Below are 17457 nucleotides of genomic sequence, written 5' to 3' on the forward strand. Positions count from 1 at the left end.
CAGCACCTTACAAAAGTATTCTTGGTTTTAAATCTCGAATGTAAGTAATGCTTCTGCACAAAATAGTTTAAGTTGGTAAAATAAAATGAGAAAAAATATATAGATGTAACTATTAAAAAATGTGTATATGTATTCACCCACTTGGCTATGAAGCCCCTAAATATTTCTGGTACAACCAATTACCTTCAGAGGTCACATGCTTAGTGAAATGAAAACCACCTGTGTGCTGTCCAAGTGTCACATTTCTGAAAGGCCCCAAAAACTGCAACACCATTATGCAAGAGGCACCACTAACCAAAAAACACCATGAAGACCAAGGAGATCTCCAAACAAGTCAGGGACAACGTTGTAGAGAAGTACACGTCAGGGTTGGGTAGAAAAGGAATCTCTTATGATCCCCCAGAGCACCATCAAACCCATTATCATCAAATGGAAAGAACATGGTACCACAACAAACCTTCCAAGAGAGGGACGCCCACCAAAACTCTCAGACTGGATATTTTCTCGTATCTTATTGAAGCAGTAAAATTTATTTCTTAACACCTGAATGTCATTTTTAGATGCATATTGCATTGTGACTAATATCAATAACATAAACTAACTGTAACACCATACTATGACTAGGGAGAAGTGGTGGCTTAGCAGAGCACAGGGCTGTTGATGACAAGTGTTTGATACCTGCGCTTGGCAAGCTGCCACTTTTAGGCCTTCTTGAGCTCTCTGCTCCACAGGCGCCACAGCAATGGCTGCCCACTGCTCAGGGCACATGTGCTCACAGTCACTGTGTGTTTGATCACTAGTGTGTATGTGTCTCTGCACTGCATGGACTCTGTCCAACCCAAATGGTAAATATGGTTGTCTTGTTTATTTTAGAATCTGCTTACAGTATTTAAAGACCCGGGTTCAGCAGCCTTCGCTTATAATTTTCATCTTTGCGTTATAAAACAGAATCATCAGTCCCAGTTTATTTAATTTGAACTGTGTGCTGGTTTATGCATAATTACGCTGTACACGCTAAACTCATGCACAAATATACAAATTACTGTTTCACTCATTTCTAATTAAATTACTCAGTTAGTCTCATTTAAAAAAGGGCAAATTATGCATAATATTATGAACAGCTCTGACATTTATATGGGGTTTAACAATTTTGTCCAATAGGTCATTTGCAACAAATTGATATTCTGCTCTAAAATGTGCAGAAAAAGCCTTATTTAAGTCTGTTTTCTGTAAAGAATATGTTCACCCCTCAAAGTTTGGGCACCCCTGATAATGTTGATGATTATTTTCTTTATAAATCATTGCTTGTTCGGATCAGCAATTTCAGTAAAATATATCATATAGCAGACAAACACAGTGATATTTGTGAAGTGAAATTAAGTTTATAGGATTTACACAAAATGTGCAATAATTATTTAAACTAAATTAGGCTTTGCACAAGAAGAGGCTGTATGTGAGAGTAATGCGGAAGAAGCCTTTTCTGCGCAAACGGCACAAACAGAGGCGCTAGAAGTATGCTAAAGCACATTTGAACAAGCCAGCTTCATTTTGAAATAAGGTGCTGTGGACCGACAAACCCAGACAAACTGTTGCTACCCACAGTAAAATTTGGTGGCGGTTCCATCATGCTGTGGGGCTGTGTGGCCAGTGCAGGTACTGGGAATCTTGTTAAAGTTGAGGGTCGCATGGATTCCAGTCAATAATCAACAGATTGTTGAGAACAATGTTCAAGAATCAATGACAAAGCTGAAGTTGCGCCGGGGCTGGATACTTCAACAAGACAACGACCCCAAACACTGCTCTAAATCTAAAGGCATTCATGCAGAGGAACAAGTTAATCTGCTATATGATATATTTAGTTGAAATTGCTGATCCCAACAACCAAAGATTTATAAAGGAAAATAATCAAAATTACCAGGGGTGCCCAAACTTTTTTATATCACTGTATATATAAAAAGTCAACAACCTGGGGTGTCCAAACCTCTGTATATAACTGTAGAGTATCTTTACAGCAAATTGCCGTTGGCATTTTCACCTAAAGCATAAAGAAATGTTAATGTTGATGAAAGCAACCCAAATTTCTCTTTTGAACATTTTTTTCCCTTTATTTTGTCGTTTGAAGTGAATGTTTTTCAGAAAAGTTAAACATCTCAGCAGTAAAAACATTGTTAGTATTGCAATTTATCTCAAAGGAAATGCCAGTACAAAAACTAGGAACCCTAAACCCCCTAAATAAACTTATCACACAGCATCTTTCTATACATATTGTGGCGGTCATGCAAAACCTCAAAAAAAGGAAAGAAAGAAAAAAAAAAAGTCAGTGTAAAATTATTTTAATCCAAGTCATTTTTAAGCATTTCTATTGGTCCATTTATCTTGACATTCTGGCACAATGTAAAGAACAACAGCCAGATTCCAAATAGGTCAAAAAGTGAAAAACTGCAAAAGGTACTTGTGCAACAGCAACAATGTATAGGTTTTCTAATTATGTCAAAAAGGCAGTTGCTTCAACAACATTAAAAACATTCATCAGTTCATTAACAATCTCACAACCTCAGACACACAGTCTATACAGCATTTGAAGACAAAAAGAGCACTTTGGTGATGCAAGTCAGAGAGAAACCACCATTATTAATGACCTTGGATGACCTGGGGCCAATATAAGAATCTTAATGGTGTGCCGAGTTGATATGTTTCTAAAATGTACTTGTATTTTTAGTACACATAGCACTTGCTGGTAATAATGTTATTCTTTGTAGGCAGACATGAATATTCTATCCACCAGAAAGAAAGAGGCCTATACATCAACTACATAATTAGTTAGTATTTAGCCAGTTACTCAGGTGAGTACACTCAAAGGTCTCAACCCAGACCTTGCTCAAAACTGAAATGCCAGCATGTTGAGATGTTTTATCCCCACAAACTAAATTGAAGTTTCTTAAAAACCCCAATCAGGAATTGCAGACAAAAAAAAAAAAAAAGTTTTTGGTACAGGGACAATGTAGTGCTTCAAATGTAGGCCTCACAAAGTCTATAATACTGCAAATATCTTAGCAATGCTCTCGTTTAGTAAACTCAGATGCGATCTTCGGCAGATTGTGGACCTGTTGTGACAAATTCTTAATTGGGGCTTTTAATAACGTCATATAGTCAAAGTATAAAGCCTTGGAAGATGTTTTTGGAAGGCGACACTCAAACGGTGTGATCTACAGAGAGATGTTTTTCTTAGGATGAAGTGTAGATGTATTTGGTCTTTTCCAGACCAGTGAGGTAGTCTTCATAGTTGGGGAGGCAGCAGAAGAGAATTCCACAGCCCATCATGAGGATGGTGGCTCCCCACCCAAAGCCATACGCCCAGGTATAGTCGTAGTGGCCTTCGAAGATGCTCTCATTGAACTTCACTGGATAGATGATGAGCGCGATGATCTGGAGGATTACTGTAATGACATAAGTGGTGTGGTCAGTTGGTCAGGTGAACTTTTTAACCTCATCACTATCTGAGGCATGTGTTGCATACAGTCAATTCCTATGGATAATCATTTTGTATTTAGAGGAGAACAGAAAATCCATTAACTCTAAATCCCCCATTATAAAATAAAATGGGGGTTTAGGACTTCTATTATGAATGTATTTTTAAATACTGAAAATTACTCTATACTGGTAATCCACCATAAGCTACAGACAGAGATTAGGTTGAAAAATGCTGGAGTATTCTTTAAACTATAAGCCCTCATGTGTGAGCCCACACCTAAGTAAAGGCATAAAAACTGTAGATTTATACAGTACAACAATAGGAAGGACACAAGACAAAATAAAGATTTTCTAATTCCTGCAGTGTCTCAAAGGAAACTCCATTGAAAAAACACTTCCTAAATGGATTTGGCCTTTAATAAGTAGTATAGACTGGTTAGCAGAGTTGAGTTCTACACCACAGGGGAAAGGGAATTTTAATTAAAATTGTAGATGTTTCTGCAACACGTTGTAAATAAGTTAAAGCATTGTTCTGTTTTACCAAATCTACTGCTGACGCACTATATGAACAACCGTATTGAGTCACACCTCCTAATTATTGATTTCATGTGTATAATTCCCAATGTTACAGGTGTCTACAATCAAGCCCCTAGCCATTTAGTGTGCCTTTACAATTATTAGTGAAAGAATGGGTTGTTCTGCAGAGCTGAATTTAAGCATGATACTGTTGCATGGTAAGTCAGTTCTTTCCATATTTCACAATCAACTGAGTGGTCTTACTGAAAACTGCAAGTGTGCGCATATGATCACTAATAACAGCCACACATCCGTCACCGCAGGGGAGGGCTGTCACTTGGCAGAAAGTCTGGGGTGTTTGCGTGAGTAAGCGCCTCACCCTGCTTGGGCGTGTAGCTGAAATTCTTTCACATAGACGTGTGGCTAAACAAAAGATTAGACACAGAGTAATGTCTCTTCCAGATCTCCTGCTGGCTCCAAAACACAACTCCAAAGTCCCATAAAAAACTAAAGATGCCTTTAGGAAGCCGGTACATTAAATGTAGCAAATCAGATTAAGCCAGGTCTACAATTCAGCCTGATAAGAGATAGAGCAACAGTCAGAGTATGCCAAGAGGGCAGGTGTCTTATTTTACCAGGCCTGACTCCCATGCCTGTGTGTAGGCCGGTGAGAAGTGCGCGTATGTGTGTTTGTGCCTGTGGGGGTGGGGTGCTGTTTTCACTTGCTCTATCTGCCTGTCTGCTCTCTATGCTCCCACATGAATCACTTAACAATCCACTCCCAGGCCTCCATAGCAACAGCATTACAAAAGCTCAGGGCGGTGCTTTAAGGTGCACAACTCACGTAAATTACTCCGAAAAAGCTTCAGGCTAGTCTGTGGCGTTCAGGCATGCACTGACAAAAGCTTATGCTACCACTTTCTCTTCATGTCCTTCACTTGAGATATACTGAGAGTTTGGAAACTCTAACTTACATGTAGTTTGCCTTTAATTACATAGAATTGTCCAACAACAAAGCGGATCAGCTAAGGCAAGATATTTGGCGTAAATAAACTAAAGACGGAATCCCACCTTTAAAGGTGCACGTATTTGTCACTGTACACTGTACAGCGAAATGTGTCCTCCGCATTTAACCCATCTGGTAGTGAACACACACTTACACACACACACACACACACACGTGTTAGGGGCAGTGAGTACACACACACCCAGAACGGTGGGCAGCCAACTCCAGCGCCTGGGGAGCAGAGAGGGTAAAGGGCCTTGCTCATGGGCCCAACAGTGGCAGCTTGCCAAGCCCGGGAATCGAACCCACAACCCTGTTATCGATATCCCGGTGCTCTAACCGCTGAGCCACCACTGCTAAGATTTCTGCTAATACTATGTAGCCATATACATGATTTTTAAGGACACTAATGTGTTTTATGGTCACATAAGCAAGTCTATTTAAGTTTACTTAAAAACTTGCCATGGTTTCAGGCAAGTGTGTGATTTAAACATGGTTTATACAATGCTAATGTTTGAAGCTTCCATTACTTGTTAGCCCCATATCATCAGCACAAACCTAAAGGAGCAGAACATGTATGCATGTTTATTAATGTGCAGATGTCGGTGCCTTTTCAATCATACATTAATAAGGGACTTGGTTGTGGTTTACTGTAGGCCCACATCAAATTGTACTGAATTTGCCTCTTGAGAACATGCATTTTAAAATCATAGAGGCTCTTACCGGCAACGATGAGGAGGAGTCCAATGAACGGCAGAAGAGGAATGTTGAGAGTGCAGCAGAGCGCGACACAAGAGATGATGAAGGCTACAATGAGGATGATTAGGCCGATGATCATTAGCGCAGCAACAGCCTGGGCCCATGCTAAGGGAGACAAAAGCGTTTAAATGTAGGATCAACAATTACTGCTCTAAATGTAATTAGTCAAATTGTTTTTTTGCAAAACAGTTAAAGTAATGTTTTCTACCTGCAATTGTTAAGTGATTGGGTGTATATAAAGAGCCTTTTCAAAAGCTTTGCATTTTAATTACTAAGGATGCAGCACATGTAATGTATTAACAGTATCACATTGTCATTTTTAGCAGTGTTAATAGATAAACACTGTAAACAACATCTGTCACAATCTTCATGTTGTTCTTTCAAATATAAAAAAAAAAAATGCATAAATATTTTTTCCCCATTTCATCAATGTCACCCACCACTAACCCGAGGTCACGCCACAAAAAAAAAAGAAGAAGAAAAAAGGTAGTGACATGATTAATCAGACTACAGTGACTTGTTATGGCAGGGCAGGGTGAATCTGGTTGTGCGTTCTGATTGTAGGTTGGCTCTCAGCTCTGCCGCCTGTGACTCAGGATGACGACACGTGAGAAAGAGAAAGAACACTGAGCATCTGAGAACATTAGTTCCACCCTATGATCGTCACCTCCACTTTCACCCTATGATCTTTTCTGAGGAAAAGACAAGGCAAACACAAACAAGGACCTGACTGATAATACTGGTTGTACATTAATTAAAACTGGGACAGCAGCAGCTTTTCACAACTTCACAGCGATGAAGCTTCCTCAGCACTGGGTGATACCCGGCAAGCCTGTAGGGTGTGTTTAGGTTTGGCTAGAGCATATCACCACACCCTGCCAAAGAACTTTGGGAAACAAAGGGTGTGACGGATGTCAGCCCTTCACATTTAAATGATTAACTCTGAGTATGGGTTTTACATACAATACAAACCTAGTTATTTTTTTTTTTATAAAAGCCATTAAATCACAGGGAAATGTTTTTAGAGGTCACGCATTCAGTTTGGGCTGGTCAGCTGTTGCTGCAGCTTCAACTTAAGACAAATATGGGTGACCTGAGAAACCCATTGACAGGCAATTTATTTTATTTATTTATTTTTGAGTATGTGTTTTAAATGACTAACTGACAAAATGGCTGACTATACCTTGAGGCAAATTGTTAGGCATGCACACACTCATCTGTGTACGACATAAACTAACAGGCCTAGCTACCGGTTGAACAAGTTCTCTGGCACACAGGAAAGAGGGTCTGAATCTTCACTGAAATACTTGCGTTTCTTGAATTGATTAGAAAGTAACTTGACAAAATGAACAATTCTATCAGCAGCATAAAAAAGTACAGTTTGGACGCCACACATCAAAATTCGGGTTAAATAAACGGTGTTTACAGTGTATGTGGACTATATATATGTATATAGTATAATATGCTATAACATTAAAAACATAACATTTTCATATGAAACGTCCGGACAACCTCACGGCTACAAATGACGAGTTTGTTTTCTAGCTATCTAGCTAATAGCTAGCTAGCAAAACATTCGACATGTTTATTAGTAGCCATGTATTTTAAGATGTATGGTCATTTCTAAACCTATTTTAGTTTTTAATATCTTAAGTAATTTCATTTGAATTGAATGTAACAAAAAGTTACATCTAATAATAAGTAAAACAATTATATAAGTTTTATATCAAGTCTGCCTGATACACTAAAATGAAACATTTAGAGCGCAGTTTGCTTGTCAAATTATTTTACATTTTATTCGCAATCTAAATGTTAAGTAAATAAATAAAAAACTGTGTGTGTGGTTTGAGCTATGCTAGCTGGCTCTACACCTCCGTCCTGCAGTGACTTCGTTAGCGCTAGGGGGTTCTACTCGTTGAGCCATGGTCCCATAGCCCACACCCTTTTCAAGGTGTATGGCAGCCTTCCGTTCACTGACATATAAGGTAAGTAATACCGAAGTTTACCCAGTCAAAACTGTTGAATACCGTAGCGGTCTCGCCGTAAGTTAGTAGTAACTAGCTAGTAGCTAACTTACAGTACTCCATAAGCGACTTGCAGGTCCAGTTGTCGTTTCGGCCTCGGCACTGCTCCCACATACTTGCGTAGTGGGACTTGGCGTTCTCGTCCTCGACCCATCCGGACTGCGCGGCGATGGCGATTATGTCAAAAATAACGGCGAAGAGCAGAAGTAGTGGTAGAATCCACCGGCATCGTGGATAAGCAATTCCGCAGCGAAACATTTCTGAAAGGAAGAGTAGTGTACGCTCACCGCCCGGAATTCAAAGTCCTTTCTGCGGCTCTCCCAACACAGCCAGACTCTAAACTATAGGACCGAGGAGCTCCACCCACGTGAAACCTGAGCAGGGCAGGAGCCAGTGTGGGAACTCCCCTGTTAGGAGGGGCGTTTTTCCGTTTCTTCCAAATGTTTATATCCAATACATGTCCAAATGTTTGTGGACGCCTGATTATCCAACGCTTAGAGCTTCTGTTCTAGGAAGGTTTTATTCTAGAGCTGAACAGAGAGTCTAGAAGAGTTGAATGATTTCTCTGCTCTAACATAACAACTACACAGGTGAGCTGAATCAGTTTACAGAACTGAGCAGCTCTCCAGTCCCGCACTAGAACTTAGAAAATTGCTGTGAGGATTTCATTGCATTCAGCCACGATTAGATACTGATGCTGGGTGATTAGTTCTGCACGACAAACACTACTCCTGCTCACCTCAAATGTACTGGAGCTTCATCATAGTTCCACTGCTTCACAGCCTAGTGCCACACAGGCATTTGACATGGAGAGCTCGGGCTTATGTGCAGGTGCCCCAGAGCGTCCCATTGTATTAGTGGTTTTCAATGGACTAAATACATGCTGTGTGTTCAGCTGAACACCTGCATAAAAACATATAATAAGTAACGATAATCTTTACAGTGGCAGTAACAGGTACCACGGGTAGTGATCTCTCCAACACAAAAATAGCCATTTCTTTTACATCACAAAAACACTTTGGTTTGCTTTGGGAAACACTGATATCTACCATTGCACACAGAACACAAAATGTTTTAAAAGAAGTGCAGGAGTGCCAATATTTTCAATCATGACTATACACATATATAGCTTTATGGTATGTCTAATAAAAAATATGTTTTAGGTCAAACCTTTTTGTAAAGAAGTGTCACAGCCATCAGGCAACAAATGTGGAATTATTTAATGCAAATAACTGTCTGTGAAGTGGCGTTTAGGGCATGACACACACTCCTATAACCACCACTGTGTGCAAATCCTTCTCCAGAACAAAGAATTTCATACCAAACCACTCTGAATTTTAAACATTTATTAATGCAGAACTGTAGAAACAACTTTGTGATTGGACTCAGCAGGCCTGTCTGGTTGCTTCTGTAGTATAAATCTGTACTATGAGGTAGTTTATGCTAGTGGTGAGACAAATATTTGTGATAAGTTGGAAGGTTTTTACCTTATCAAAGCTTATTAGCTTTGAGTGAAACATATTATTGCAAATAATATTAGGCCTAGCTAAAATAATCACCAAAAAAGGTTAAAGGTTTCTATGCATAACAAAGCATTGCGTAGTGCGAAGCCTGTAGTTTCACAGTGTAAAACTGCATTCTGTTGTTTCCTCACTCTTAATAACTGAGCTATGAACTCACTATGCTAGAACAATATTCCCTGCTGAAGACTGGTGAGCAGGGTGTGACTGACCCACCCTGTTACTAACTTTCATCAACACTGCAGAGCTTTAGTTTCTCATTACTGTGGTTACTGTGAATACTAGCCTTCCTCAAATACAGCTTTAAAACTGGTTAAGACAACACACTGACCGTTATACGAATCTATTCTAGTAGAAGAAGTAACAAAAGAACAGGGAGATATGGATGAAAAGGTGGTGAAAATCTGTGAGACCGGAGTGAAATCTGCATTGTTCTAACTTACACAACCTACACAACCAGACAGACTTGATTTTCACACAGCAGTGATGGCTGTGCTGCATCATTGCTGCTTTGGAACAACCCTTCCGTTTTGTGCATCATGTGTTAGGAAGAATGCCATAGTCATCAAAGACATCATATTTTGTACTACATGAGTATCTTTGTTTAATCTCACCTGTAAACTTGATGGTACTGAGTCCTTCAGAAACAGTTCAGTCAGGATTTTAGCACAGCACTACAAGCATACTAGTTAGAACCAAGCTGAGCCGAATGTAGCACACTCCTAAATGGTAGATCAGCACGCCCTCTATCAATTAGGCTGTGTTTGGGGAAGCTGGGCCCTGAACACTGATGAAGCTGCGGTTTTGGGAAGCAGCCTTTGTGTTTGCGCATGCGGTGTTATCGTTTACGGCGCTGACCGATCTGTGCTGCACATGTTCTGCGCATTAACGATTTTTGTACAAATTCTTCTTTAAAAATGACAGAGGGGGAACACTTAAATCTAGAGGGCAAGGACCGTTTCGTATTATTATTATTATTATTATTATTATTATTGTTATTATTATTATTGTTGTTGTTGTTTAAATACAACTAATTACAGGCATATGGGATACACATGCATTTCGAACAAAATTAATTAAACAATACAGTTTAAAATGGCTGAACAAACCATTATTGTAAATTATTATTATTACTATTATTATTATAAGTAGTAGTAGTACAAAAAAGAATGCAGACTCAAATTTACTTGCATTTAAACTGTATTAAAACATTACATAGCCTATTAAATTGTCTATCTAGTTATCATTAAATATAGGGGGGGAAATGTGGTTGATTGGCACCGTTTTCACTCATTGTATATATTCAGCATACAGTACATATAATAACCAAACAGGCAACAAATTAAAGGTGAACATCTTAAATGAACAGCCAAACAGTTGACAGCAATTCTAAACCCCTTGCTCTATATTAAATTTTTCCTTTATGTTATTGTATGAGTGTCTCAATTACATAAAAAATCTAAGTTCATACATACATACAATTTTCAGGTTCAAACCCAGAGTTATTTACAAATATGTTCCATATTTGTGACAGCTCCCCATGGTGTTTCTGTATAGAATTATATATATACAGTCATGCCTGAAAGTATTCATACCCCTGGCAAAGTTTGACTTAAATTTACTTTTATTTAACCAGAAGTTATATTTTTGCCTTGAAACGACACAGGCATCTCCCAGGAGATAACACGATGATGTACAAGAGGCATCATTGTGGGAAAAAGTATTTCTCAGCTTTTATACACATTTGAACAAAAAGTGGCATGTCCAAAATTATTCATACCCTTTGAAAACTGTCACAGTATATGGGAAAATCCAAAGTTCTATACCATTCCAAATAGTCCAAGCTGTTTTAAAGCATCCTAATTACCCTGATTCATTGGGAACAGCTGTTTTAATCAACTCAACAGGAGAAAAACAGCAGCTCTCTGCAGTTGGTTTGTGGACAGTCATGGCTAAGACAAAGGAGCTCACTAAGGACCTGCGGCTGTGCATTGTGGCCGCTCACAAGTCAGGAAAGGGCTATAAAGCCATATCAAAATGTTTTCAAGTTCCAGTGGCTACAGTGCAAAGTATTATTAAAAAATACAAGAAGTTCCGCACTGTGGAAAATCTCAGAAGATGTGGTCGGAAGCCAAAAGTGACACCTGTGCTGGCCAGGAGAATAGTGAGAGAGGTGAAGAAAAATCCAAGGATCACCACCAAGGCCATCCTGGTGAATCTGGACTCTGCTGGTGGCGACATCTCAAGGCAGACAGTTCAACGGACACTGCACACTGCTGGGTTCCACGGATGCAGGCCAAGGAGGACACCACTTCTCCAGAAAAGGCACACAAAAGCCTGCTTGACTTTTGCAAATGCTCATCTGGACAAAGAAGAAGACTTCTGGTGTTCTGTTTTATGGTCAGATGAAACAAAAATTGAATTGTTTGGCCACAATGATGTGTGCACCATTTGGCGTAAAAAAGGAGAAGCCTTCAACCCTAAGAACACCATCCCCACTGTCAAACATGGTGGTGGGAACCTAATGTTTTGGGGGTGTTTTTCAGCCAATGGACCAGGGAACTTGATCGCAGTAAATGGCACCATGAAAAAAGAGCAATACATCAAGATTCTCAAAAACAACATCAGGCAGTCTGCAGAGAAACTTGGCCTTGGGAACCGGTGGACATTTCAGCACGACAACGACCCAAAACACACAGCCAAAGTGGTGAAGAAATGGTTAGCAGACAAAAACATTAATGTTTTGCAGTGGCCCAGCCAGAGTCCTGACTTGAATCCAATTGAGAATCTGTGGAGGGAGCTAAAGATCAGGGTGATGGCAAGGAGACCCTCGAACCTCAAAGAGTTGGAGCTCATCACTAAAGATGAATGGGCAAAAATACCAGTGGAGACATGCAAAAAGCTGGTCAGCAATTACAGGAAGCGTTTGATTGCTGTGATAGCCAATAAAGGCTTTTCTATTAATTATTGAGAAGGGTATGAATAATTTTGGACATGCCACTTTTTGTTCAAATGTGTATAAAAGCTGAGAAATATTTTTTCCCACAATGATGCCTCTTGTACATCATTGTGTTATCTCCTGGGAGATGCCTGTGTCATTTCCAGGCAAAAATATAACTTCTGGTTAAATAAAAGTAAATTTAAGTCAAACTTTGACAGGGGTATGAATACTTTCGGGCATGACTGTGTGTATATATATATTAATTATGTCATATAATTCTACATAAATTACTTCCCATACAAATAACACATGAAGTTCAGTGGCAATTTTGCAAAACTTATGCACCTTATACACACCAAAATCGGTTGCAGAAAGGCTGACGGTGAGTAAACAACAAAAGCATGTAACTGCAATGGGTTTGGGAATACTTTATTTATTAGATGTATTTTTTCAAATAAACTATTTGACATACATAATGAATCAATTACAAACTTCTGGGAATAAATACAGATAATTAAATAACCGTTGTTTGCACACTTTCTTTGCACATTAGCTGCATATACATCCATGCAGTAGAAGTAAAACCCGACAACTGAAGTTAAACAACGTAAACAATGTCTGCCAACAGTGTTGATAATTCGTGTACATTCATCTTAAATACAATTAATTGTTTACTAATTACGATGTTACTCAAAAGCTCCAAAAACCAACCCATTTGTTTCTGCTCCATCGGCAGCGCCTCCTAGCGTCTGGAAAACACCGTGCAACGTCACGCTGCCCGACATTTCTAATTTATTAAGAAATCCACCAATTTACAGGAATGGACATTTAAAAGTTGGTAAACTGCTAATATTATAAAACCGTTGACTGAAGAATAAAGGTTTGTATAAAAATTATTTACGCCACCGGAAAAAAGAAACTATCAACTTCCGCCCGCCATGTTGCAGTGATACAGCGAGTTTCGAGAGATTTGAAGTTGCGGTTTCAGTCCAGCTCTGATCAAACATGCTTTCCACGCAGCAATTTGGAGATAATGGGAAAATGAAGGAATATCACTACACGGGACCTGTAGAGCACAAGTTTTCTCCTTATGCCTTTAACGGAGGGTAAGAGATGCCGAGAGTGGACTGAATACCGGTATTTCTGTTCGCTGGGCTCAGTCTCAGAACTGGGTTTAGTGTGAAGCTTTTTGAGAGAGAGAGAAAGCTAGAGATTTTAACAAATCCAATTGGTGAAAGGTTTAAATAAGTAGCTAAAAGGTACCATACGCTAATGATAGCGAGTCGAGTTCGTTGAGAACTGGATCTGTTATTGTAGCTAGAGATAGCTAACTAGTGTTTCTGCTACAAATAATGGAAGCTAGCTAGCTAATATCCACTGTTAGCTTCAGTGTGTGTGTGGCAGATAATTCTTAGTCAGCCTAATTTCTGCACTGCAAAACAGCAAGAGCAAACTTCAGATACCAAACGTGTCTTGGCCCGTTTGCAGCCTGTGTGATAAGTTTGAAATGGAGTGAAATTTAATCATTAGCTAAGCAGATCGCTTCATAGCCATAGCCATAGCTTCTTAGCCAGCTAGCTAAGTTAGCTAACTAACTCTGTTTTGAATGTTGTTTAATGAAGGTTTACATTTGTTGATCGTTCAGTTTGATTCCTAGTTAGATGTAGCTATTAGCTATATGGAGGCGTTCAGTCAGAACCACATAACGTTAGGTAACCATTTAAACTTGTACCGCAGGTTTGCGGTAGCTGTTCTCAGCTTGACAGATAGATAACTAGTGCTAGCTAACTTGACAACGATAGCTTGAAGTTCTGCAGATTCATCTTTCGTTTTTTTTTTATTAGGGGCAACTTATAGTCTTATACTGTTCTCCCTTGTATTTAGTATCTTACTTCATATTATAAACTTTGTGTTTGCAGAACTGTGCTGGCGGTGGCTGGTGAGGACTTCGCCCTTGTGGCTTCAGACACACGTTTAAGTGAGGGCTATTCAATCCATAGCCGCGATTCCCCAAAATGTTATAAACTGTAAGTGAGCCCAGTTTTTGTCCTTGCTTATTACACAGAACAATATTTTGTGCAATGGAAAAACGCCTAATATTCCTTTGGTCCACTTTCACAGGACGGACACGACAGTGATCGGCTGCAGTGGATTCCATGGTGACTGTTTGACGCTGACCAAAATCATTGATGCAAGACTGAAGGTAGGATCACTTTCACCTTCAGAACTGTGACTGGTGTGATTTAAAGGCATCAATCCATGAGTTTCACCACTTACCTTACCTAAACTTTTACTCCTTACATGGTTCTCAATGATGGGGGCTCCGATTAAGTTTAATGATTTAGCAAGGGATAACGGTTGGCTTTGACCAATGCAAGATATCTATAGGTTTGTTCAAGCTCTTTTTTTCTATATTAGGCAGCATGTAAACAGTCTACTGTGAAGGCTAGCCGACTAAACCAGAGCATCTTCAACATCAGACAGGCAGCTTTATATTCTCCTCAGTATTGGATAGGTGGTGCTACTGTTATGACTGTTGGTCTATATGGAACCATGGCAACTCAAAGATCGATCCTTGTGTTTAATTGGTTTTGTCAATTTTCTGTGCAAACTACAGTCAATGAAATTGTAATGTAACAAAATACATTACCGAAGGATGTTTGCCCAGTGTTAAGTTTTGGTTTATTGATTTTTAGTTGGAAGTTGGAACTTAAGATCTTAATTTGGTGTTATTTTATGTACCTGTTGGCTTCCCCAAGTTCCCCATAATCTGCTAATATGGATGATATAGAAAGGTCTTTTCTGCACCTCTCTGTGTGAGTTAAGAGAGAACTCTTTGGGCAGCTTTTTTCTTGTCTCCTTAGCTCAGCTATAGCTCTCTGCCATATATGTTTGTTGGCAGGTGAGGGGAAATTTGTCACATTACACCAAGCAGTCATGTATAAATGCACATTCCCTAAAAAGTTTTTATTTTTGTTTTGTTTTTTTTTTTTGCAACATTTGACAAACAAGTTATCTGCTTAGAAAAATATTACTGACAATTTCACTTTTCATAGCCTATATTGTTTTGTTTTTTTTAAAGCTACATAAAATGGTTGTAAATTGTGCCAAAAAATGATGTGTAGTCTCTCTTATTTATTTGTTTATTTTACAGATGTACAAGCATGCAAATAACAAGAACATGACGAGCGGAGCCATTGCAGCCATGCTGTCAACAATTCTGTATGGAAGGCGTTTTTTCCCGTACTACGTTTACAACATAATTGGTGGCCTTGATGAGGAAGGTAAGCTCATGGTGGTCATGGTTTGATCGTCAGCTTTAAAAATCCTAGCTCTAATACACAAGTTTTTTTGTGTGTGTTTGTTTTAATCTTGTCCTTTTCTCATTCAAGGCCGTGGTGCAGTATACAGTTTTGATCCAGTTGGATCTTATCAGAGGGACTCTTACATAGCTGGGGGATCAGCAAGTGCAATGCTGCAGCCCCTGCTTGATAACCAGGTAAAACAAGAACTTGGTTAACACACGAAAGAAAATCTTTCTAAAACAGGTCATGTAATTTAGGGCATTCCCTTGAAGTCACTGGTGGTGTTGTGGCCGTGATGTGATGAACACTGGTCCTTTGAAGTGACTGCCGATGTTAGTTCAGTGACAACAGAGCTTAGAGAATCATCACGTCTGTCTTTGTGTAAAATTCTTAACGTTTGTAAAAACTGTTTGTCTGCAGACATGTATAGATGAATCAAGCTCTTTTAGCCATTGCTTCGTGCAGCTACATTGTAGCTGTGCAATATATTGTTTCAATTTGTATAGATAAAAATGTAATACATTGACAGAAAGCAAATGAGCAAGTTTGTTTGAGATTCCTTAATAACTGTGCACGTGTATGTGATTATTTATGCATGCAGTTTGCAAAGTGTTGACATAATAAGTATAAGTGTTGCATATAAGCTTCCATTGCTTGTTGTTTATAGAGCCTGCAAGACTAAAGATCCTACAGTTTAGGGCTCCAACATGTCTTAGGTGATGGACTGGGTTTTGTAGATGTAGGGCTATGTAGAACAGTTGAAAAGAAAAAAAAACAGCACAGTTGAAAGAAATCATGTTAACAGTATTGTTTGAAGCTTTTGGAAGTACTAGCTATTTACCTATACCTATATTATTATAATGATAATTACTATATACTAATTAACTAACTATATACTGTAATAACAATAACTTTTCAACAGCTGATGTTCACCAGGTCACTCTTGCTGAGTGCTGCCCCTCTATAGTTGATGTCAGCTATTCTAATTTCCCCTGTTATTACGTTAACTTATAAATGTCATAAGTAGTGTAGTAATTGATTTACTATTTAGTCTGCATAACCCTTTAGACTTCTCTAGGTGTTTTTAGCGTGTGTAATTACAGACCTGAGTAGACTTGAATTGACTTGTCTGTTGCTTTATCTGATAAATGCAAATAACACCCACATAGACACACAGCTGTTGACTGTGTACTGCGTTTCATTGAATTTGCAAAGTGCCACTCAATACCATACACCAATAGCATTTGTCTAGTTGATTGACAGTGACAAACTTTATTCATACAGCTTTGAAGCGTCAGTTAAATTTCACTTGTCCCTCTATCAATCGGCACATTTTTTCCAGCTGTAACATTCTAAATACATAAACTGCAAATATGTTTGTCTTACTCAGATTGGATTCAAGAACATGGAGAACGTGCAGCACGTGCCTCTGACCCTAGATAAGGCTGTGCAGCTGGTGAAGGACGTGTTCATTTCTGCTGCGGAGCGAGACGTCTACACTGGAGATGCTCTAAAAATCTGCATCATCACCAAGGAGGGCACCCGGGAAGAGCTGCTGCCGCTCAGGAAAGACTGAGGAGCCTTCTCTTCCATGCCAAAACTAGTCCACTTCGGTTTCCCTCAAATTTTCGTGCTCTGGATTCTTCATTCTGCTGTTCTTTTTATATTCTTACAAGAATAAAAAATACTAAATAGAGAGTCTCAGGGTATTGTCTCATGTTTGCTTATGTGTGTGTGTGTGTGTGTGTATGAATATATGTATGTCAGACTAGAGGTGTGGTATATTTATTAATTAAATAGTGGTTTAATGTTAATTCGGCATGTTTTTATTGATTATAAGGTGGCTGCAGGTTTTCATTCCAATCCAGCAGAAGTGCACCAGGTTTCACAAGTCCTGATTGATTAGAGTCTTGGC

At 39.0% G+C, this 17457-nt stretch overlaps 2 protein-coding genes across 2 annotated transcripts; one reads left to right on the forward strand and one right to left on the reverse strand.

Annotated features, from left to right (window-relative positions):
* Window positions 1-2078: 2078 nt before the first annotated feature.
* perp (p53 apoptosis effector related to pmp22) lies at window positions 2079-8112 on the reverse strand. Its single transcript, XM_072677596.1, has 3 exons — window positions 7830-8112; window positions 5717-5857; window positions 2079-3437 (listed from the first exon to the last, which is right to left on the reverse strand). The coding sequence occupies exons 1-3, from the start codon at window positions 8032-8034 to the stop codon at window positions 3226-3228; spliced, it is 558 nt and encodes a 185-aa protein (XP_072533697.1). The 5' UTR covers window positions 8035-8112; the 3' UTR covers window positions 2079-3225.
* A 5065-nt stretch (window positions 8113-13177) lies between these two features.
* On the forward strand, window positions 13178-17240 carry psmb1 (proteasome 20S subunit beta 1). The gene is made up of 6 exons (XM_072676826.1): window positions 13178-13343; window positions 14157-14264; window positions 14359-14440; window positions 15392-15521; window positions 15630-15736; window positions 16933-17240. The coding sequence occupies exons 1-6, from the start codon at window positions 13243-13245 to the stop codon at window positions 17116-17118; spliced, it is 714 nt and encodes a 237-aa protein (XP_072532927.1). The 5' UTR covers window positions 13178-13242; the 3' UTR covers window positions 17119-17240.
* The last annotated feature ends 217 nt before the right edge of the window (window positions 17241-17457 follow it).

This window comes from Salminus brasiliensis, chromosome 4, assembly GCF_030463535.1.
Source record: "Salminus brasiliensis chromosome 4, fSalBra1.hap2, whole genome shotgun sequence".
Classification (NCBI taxonomy): Eukaryota; Metazoa; Chordata; class Actinopteri; order Characiformes; family Bryconidae; genus Salminus; species Salminus brasiliensis.

Excerpts from the sequence above, each read along its gene's own strand:
- perp (XM_072677596.1), bottom strand. The coding sequence starts at position 8,034 with ATGTTTCGCTGCGGAATTGCTTATCCACGATGCCGGTGGATTCTACCA. Across the intron at positions 5,858-7,829 it reads CAAGTCGCTTATGGAGTACT|CATGGGCCCAGGCTGTTGCT; the intron begins GTAAGTTAGCTA and ends TGTCTCCCTTAG. Across the intron at positions 3,438-5,716 it reads ACTCCTCCTCATCGTTGCCG|TAATCCTCCAGATCATCGCG; the intron begins GTAAGAGCCTCT and ends ATGTCATTACAG.
- psmb1 (XM_072676826.1), top strand. The coding sequence starts at position 13,243 with ATGCTTTCCACGCAGCAATTTGGAGATAATGGGAAAATGAAGGAATAT. Across the intron at positions 13,344-14,156 it reads CCTTATGCCTTTAACGGAGG|AACTGTGCTGGCGGTGGCTG; the intron begins GTAAGAGATGCC and ends TTGTGTTTGCAG. Across the intron at positions 15,522-15,629 it reads TGGTGGCCTTGATGAGGAAG|GCCGTGGTGCAGTATACAGT; the intron begins GTAAGCTCATGG and ends TTCTCATTCAAG.